Source organism: Lytechinus variegatus, chromosome 5, assembly GCF_018143015.1.
Source record: "Lytechinus variegatus isolate NC3 chromosome 5, Lvar_3.0, whole genome shotgun sequence".
NCBI classification, from domain to species: Eukaryota; Metazoa; Echinodermata; class Echinoidea; order Temnopleuroida; family Toxopneustidae; genus Lytechinus; species Lytechinus variegatus.
Genome location: NC_054744.1, coordinates 26,861,285 through 26,867,773, shown reverse-complemented (window position 1 = coordinate 26,867,773; position 6,489 = coordinate 26,861,285). Strand labels below are relative to the sequence as shown.

The 6,489-nt window shown below is 34.5% G+C and overlaps 1 protein-coding gene across 2 annotated transcripts; it reads right to left on the bottom strand.

The window, feature by feature from the left end:
* Positions 1 to 20: 20 nt before the first annotated feature.
* LOC121415842 (probable gluconokinase) lies at positions 21 to 6,427 on the bottom strand. 2 transcript variants are annotated; one of them, XM_041609203.1, is made up of 5 exons: positions 6,125 to 6,427; positions 5,777 to 5,807; positions 3,035 to 3,121; positions 1,806 to 1,849; positions 21 to 1,356 (listed from the first exon to the last, which is right to left on the bottom strand). In XM_041609203.1, the coding sequence occupies exons 1-5, from the start codon at positions 6,172 to 6,174 to the stop codon at positions 777 to 779; spliced, it is 792 nt and encodes a 263-aa protein (XP_041465137.1). In that variant the 5' UTR covers positions 6,175 to 6,427; the 3' UTR covers positions 21 to 776. The 2 variants fall into 2 exon arrangements, with proteins under 2 accessions (XP_041465137.1, XP_041465138.1); XM_041609204.1 differs by lacking the exon at positions 5,777 to 5,807 and having other exon boundaries at positions 6,125 to 6,426.
* Positions 6,428 to 6,489: the final 62 nt, after the last annotated feature.

Genomic DNA, 6,489 nt, shown 5'->3' with positions numbered 1-6,489 from the left:
AAATTAAGCAGACCAATTAGAATGAAGAATAGTCACTCTTTTATGAATTTCATCTCCCATAGACTTTGCACACAAAGTATAAAAATGAGCAATTATCGGCATGACATTGCCTCGTAAAAAGTCACGTGACGTCGCGATGGAATATCCGTATGTCGCAAATTTGGTATCAAAGTTGCGCGAGACTTCAAAGAAAAAAGTCATAAAACTTTTCAGCGCTATCTTTGCATTTTGGAAATATCACACAAAGCATTGAGGGGGGGGGCCATCATGGCGCCACCCCCCCCCCCCCCAGTCCTTTTAGTGTTAAATCAAGCTTTACTTGAGGGCCGTTTTACAATCAGGTTAAACCCAACCGTCTCTTTTGACAAAAGAAATCTTTCTGTTTTTTCTAAATTTCTTTTGTGTGTGTGTGTGTACCTTGAAAACAATCACAATAAATTTTCTTATAAATTTGAGCATGAGGTCACCCATTTATTTATTTTTTATTGGGGTTCAAACCGGTGTTGACAATTGCTGCATTTTTCTCTTTTTAAATAATATACCCTGATTGTAAAACAACTCTTGACTGAATATCTCCATAATATAGTAGAGTGACTTTAAATGAATATGACATACAAAGCTGATACACTTTGGTTGGGAATAACAGGATTTTCTTGCAGCACCATCACAGCCATAATTATATAATGTACAGGTGCAAGCTGCAGGTTTGTTCCATGGTAGGTAATGGCAATGATATCATGGTCATTGTTCTTTAGTAAATGAGCCCCTGCTGTCAATTATGAAATTGGCAAAGATAAAAGTGAAAGAACATGAGTCTCTATCTGTGAGACCACTGAGTCCAATGATTTGCTAATATCCACCACCAGACCATCCTCATCTGCACCTAGGTCCTCAAGGGTTTCAAACTGAGAATGAAGGAGTCCAGGGTTAAAGAAATGTCCTTTCCTCTGACCAAGTCGAGATGAGATGAGTTCCATGGTCCCATTGAGGTGGATGAATAAGACCTGGTGTTTTTCCTGGCCTGTGGGACTGCAGGAGTCCTTGTTATGGATGAGATGATGTTCCTCCCGTTGACTGGGCAATGTTGAAGGAACACCTTCGATGAATGACGTTGGTGTGGACATACTTTGGCAGGGGTGACGATCCTCTGTACTTGTTAGCAATTGTTCAAACTTGATATCTGATTTAGAATCTGTTCTTATATCTTGAGTATGTTTGTTATTTAAACCAGATGACAAGCTCACTTCAGTATTAGTATCAGAGTATTTAGCCTTTGCTCCAAACAACAATACCTGTCTGTATTTGCGCTTTAGTGCTGAGCACACGATGATGCCATGCTGATTGCTTTTCTGCCATCTGTGTAAATGAATATCACGAGTATTGTGATTAAACCATTAATCTTTACACTCTGGTAAAATTTGATTCTGTATGTACATCTATATGAATTCCCTACTTTGTCATAAATTGTTGAATTACTATCTGTACAGTGCGTCCCAGGATAAATATTACCATAATTTCATTCAACAATCGCTTTTTCATGGATTGCATACTGTAGCTATCGCAAGGTTTAACCAAAGATTTTTTGCATGACTGATTATCATCAAAATGGAGTGCTGGATAAGCCTGATAACAAGCTTGTAAAACATCCTCATTAAAATTAAAAGAGTATTTTAAACAAACAAAACTTTCCTATGCCTTGATCATGTTCTTAGACTGAGGTATATCAAAGACCAGATATAGAACTTTTGAGATGTGGATTTCTTTAAGTTCAAACATATATTAATATAACGTGATCGCTCACTCACTTTTGTATCACACTATTCAGGTTCAAAAGCCATTGATATCGGTCCTGTATAGGAGGGGTAAAAGAAAAATAAATTTATTCGCTCATCACTCTAAAACGAGCATTTTACAATTGTTGATGTATGACAAAAGATGGATGATACACAACAAAGTTGGATAAACCCTATGGCATAGCACAACTCATCTGCCCATGGATATAGTTTGGATGAGCTAAAAAAATCAAACAAATACAGAGGGAATAAGAATTAATTACAGCAAACACGTGTAAAGATATCAGGGATGAAAATAAAATATAGATACTTTACTGCAATTACAAATCCTGATAAGAGATTGTTAATGTAAGAAGATGGCCCACAGAAGTTGAATGGGATGATGGGGTGCTCCATTTGAATGCTGTACCCATGCACTAACACCCCCCCCCCCTAAAAAAAATGTTAAAAATAGTTTTGCCTGGGTAAGTCATAATAAAAAGTCTGAAGTGTTCATGTGTCAACACTGAAAACAAATGGAATAGTGTTTCTGCCAAAAATCAAGAACAAGGATGTGATTTTAGAATTTCTTAATATTTTACATTTGGGTTTATTTTACCTCTTATTGGACCATATTTTTGTATGACCCAAAAATTCACTAGATTACAATATAAAAACAAAATATTTGAAGAAATCATTAGGAAAAAAAGTATGAACAAAGTTATCAAAAAGCAATAAACATGTAAAAATGACTAACCATTATATCTAATTTAAAATTTAAGAACTTCTACAGTCAATCTCTACCTTCGGTATTAAAAAAGGTTTGTGATGTGAATTATACTCAATCATAACACATGCCAATCTTACAGAACTGCATAGTAACTGAGTGTTTTTCAACAGCATTTTTCTTGTTAACATTTAAATGTTCACCTTAGATATCTAGTGCCCTCTAGCTCTTTCTTGGTAATTTTTTTTCCATTTAAATGGCTCTCGGAGCATTTACATTTTAAATTGATGGTTTGGATATCAGCAAGCTACAGACAAACAATATGTCCTGAAGTTAAAAAACCCCTCAGATATAAATAAATATTAATGTAAAATCACAAAATTCATCCTGTAAAACACATTTTCCTTACATATCCTCCACTTCATATCTGTTGTTTTAGGCATTTATATAGATAATTAATTGGAATAGACATTAGACATATTTGGGGGAATTTACCGAAGCTAAGAACTTCCTAAAATTATATTACTGTACCAACCATATCATCGAGAGGAATGCCAGAAGACATCTTTGTTTTGTTGCTTGGTGGGTGATAATCATCTCCATCTTCAAAGGCCCACTGAAGCTGAAATAGAAGCACATTGATTACATGCACTGATGATGATGACAACAACAATAATGGGTCTACCGGTATTTATAATACCCAGTAAAGATAATGATGATAATGACTATACATTGCATTTTGCATGTCAAATGGCTCAACTTGCCCCATATGTGGGGTAAGTTGTGCCACCTTCTGGGGTAAGTTGAGCCACAAAAACTATGTAGGGGAAGGCGGGGTAAGTTGTGACAGTTTTTGCTTTTTGCATGTTAGAATTGATATGATTAATACTCTTGTCGAAATAAGTACCTTTCCTTGAAATTTAATTCTTCTGAAATATTTTCCACTTATATATAACTTTCTATCCCCACACTGAAAGTCATCGTGACCTTTGAAAAAAACGATGTCAAATGGCTCAACTTGCCCCATATATGGGGTAAGTTTGAGCCACCTTCTGGGGTAAGTTGAGCCACAAAAACTATGAACAAAATGTATGAGGGGAAAACCAGCATGTCAATTTTTTGTTTAAAGTCTTTTCACTTGCTAATTCTCTATAAATACTAACATCCTTTAAAAGGAAAAGAGCAGTCATGTAAATTTGCTCCTTTCAGCCAGCATTTCAATCAATTTTTATGGTTTGTTTGTTTTTTTAAGATACATTACCATAGGAATGACCATGGCTCAACTTGCCCCATGCTGTTTGGCTCAACTTACCCCAGTCCGAACTTAGTGCGATAATTTTGTATCCACACATTTATTATGCATCCATCATATAAAAGACTATGACAAGAATGAAGATCCATACCTGGACTAATAATGTTGTTATCATGTCTTTATTATATTTAAAGACATGTGTGTTTATAAAGCACTTATCTATTTCACACTCTTTTTTACTTTTTTGGCTGAAATTCATATTTTTCCCTCTAAAAAACTACTTTTTGTTTCAAAGTTGAAAACAATGTGGTGGGGTTAGGGGTTATGCTATGGGTCATCAATACATGACACCACCACAATGTCTGACTCATTCATTATTGGTCTGGGGCTGGTGGCTCAACTTGCCCCTATGCTCAACTTACCCCGCCTTCCCCTACAAAATGTATGCGGGAAGAACCAGCATGTCAATTTTTTATTTCAAGTCTTTTCACTTGCTAATTCTCTATAAACACTAACATCCTCTAAAAGTAAAAGAACTGTCATGTGAATTTACATCTTTCTGCTTGCATATCAATGGCTTTTCAAGTTTTTTTTTAATTTTTCATTCTTATTACCATAAGAATTACCATGGCTCAACTTGCCCCATGTTGGTTGGCTCAACTTACCCCAGTCTGAAATTAATGCGATATTTTCAGATCAACACATTTTTATGTATCCATCATTTAAAAGACTATGACAAGAATGAAGATCCATACCTGGACTAACAATATTGTTTTTATTTCTTTATTATATTTAAAGATGTGTGTGGGTAAAAAGCACTCCTCTATTTTACACCCTTTTTTACTTTTTTAGCTGAAATTTGCATTTTTCCATCTAAAAAAGTACTTTTTGTTTCAAAGTCGAAAACAATATGGTTGGGTGAAGGGTTATGTAATGGGTCATCAATACATCACACCGCCGTAATGTCTGACCCATTCATTATTGGCCTGGGGGTGGTGGCTCAACTTGCCCCTATGCTCAACTTACCCCGCCTTCCCCTACTTATGATAATAATATTAATTAAAATTAAGATATTATCAATAATTCAAATTAAGATAATAATAAGTATTAAAATTATGATAATACATAACAATGTTTCAGACAGTCTAGACTGGCATTGTAAGTTAAAAGGATGGTCCAGGCTGAAAATATTTATATCTTACTATATAGAGTAGAATTCACTAAGCAAAATGCCGAAAATTTCATCAAAATCGGATAACAAATAATAAAGTTATTGAAGTTTCAAGTTTAGCAATATTTTGTGAAAACAGTCGTCATGAATATGCTGATGATGTCACATCTCCACTTTTTCTTTTGTATTTTATATTATATGAAATTAGGTTTATTCAATTTTTTATCCTCCAAAAACTAGAAAAAATGGATTGACAACTTAAGTACATTAGATATTTATTGCTGCAACTTATTTCATTATAAGGGAGAAATATCATTCACACAAGTATAGAATAATGAAAAAGTTATGATTTTATATAATAACATAAGAAAACGAAAAATGCAGATGTGACATCATCAGCCCACCTAATGGATATTCATGATGACTTTTTTCACCAAATATTACTAAACTTTAAACTTCAATAACTTTATTATTTGTTATCCGATTTTGATGAAATTTTCGGCATTTTGGTCAGTGAATTCTACTTTATGTATTATGATATATTTTCAGCCTGGATCATCCCTTTAAATAAAGACAATATGATGTATGCATTTAAAATCAGTTTACACTAGGAGGTCCCCCATTCATTAATGATTATTTTTCCTGCTCTTGATATATGGCATGTAGGCCTGAAATAAAGGTATATATGAAAAATGACATAATACATAGGGTTAATTCGCATCCATCGCCAGATAGAGGTAGCTTAATACGGTAGATAATATAAGAAAAAAATATACCAAAAAAGGCACATATTTAAACTTAAACCAAATTACAGAGCTCTAGAATATAGAAGTAGAATATGAAGAAACACACACCTTTCCTCCCAGCATTTTCCCAACTGTTGACCTGAAATATATAAAGGTAAAATAATTTCATTGTAACTTATAGAAGATAAAACATAAGTATACTAGATCTAGACTACCCGGTAGTTAAACAAGAATAGACTACATCAGTCTTAAGTCAATTTTCAGAATACGGCCTAAGCAATATCATATATTAAAGAATGTATCTGTAATGAATACGCATAACAAAATATCAACAGAAATTTGAGAGAGAAAAAAGAAGAAATACAAATACTACTACTAGGAAAACATTAAACGAAAATTCATGTTTGGTATCGTATCTTAATCTTATTGAATGTTATTCACAATCTCTTCACTTACTTTCCACTTCCACTCACTCCCATTACGATCAAAATCATTATGATTTTCATTCAGCAAGACTTGTCTGCTTGTCGGTCACGATCGATTGCATGAAATATAGCCTTCTGTTGAAATATGAATTCTAAATATCTTCTGACTTCTAAAACAGCTGATCGGCACGGCCCCTCCCCCTCCAAAGCGTCCGGCTTATCAGGCTAGCACTAGCGCGATCTCTCGTATCCCAGGCCCACGGCACGGGGCTGCCACGGCCTGGGAGAGGGCCTTTGGTATCTCTGGATCTATAGCTCTGCGAACTTCATCGTTTCGCCGTGTTTCTTAGATAAAGTAAAAGATTACATTGCATCTACTGTTTAAGCTAAGTAATT

What these genes read in the sequence shown, in the direction of transcription:
- LOC121415842 (XM_041609203.1), bottom strand. Translation starts at nt 6,174, where the DNA reads ATGAAAATCATAATGATTTTGATCGTAATGGGAGTGAGTGGAAGTGGA. An exon ending in GGAAAATGCTGGGAGGAAAG is followed by an intron (nt 3,122 to 5,776) that starts GTGTGTGTTTCT and finishes CTTCTATTTCAG; the next exon opens with CTTCAGTGGGCCTTTGAAGA. An exon ending in CTGAATAGTGTGATACAAAA is followed by an intron (nt 1,357 to 1,805) that starts GTGAGTGAGCGA and finishes TCATTTACACAG; the next exon opens with ATGGCAGAAAAGCAATCAGC.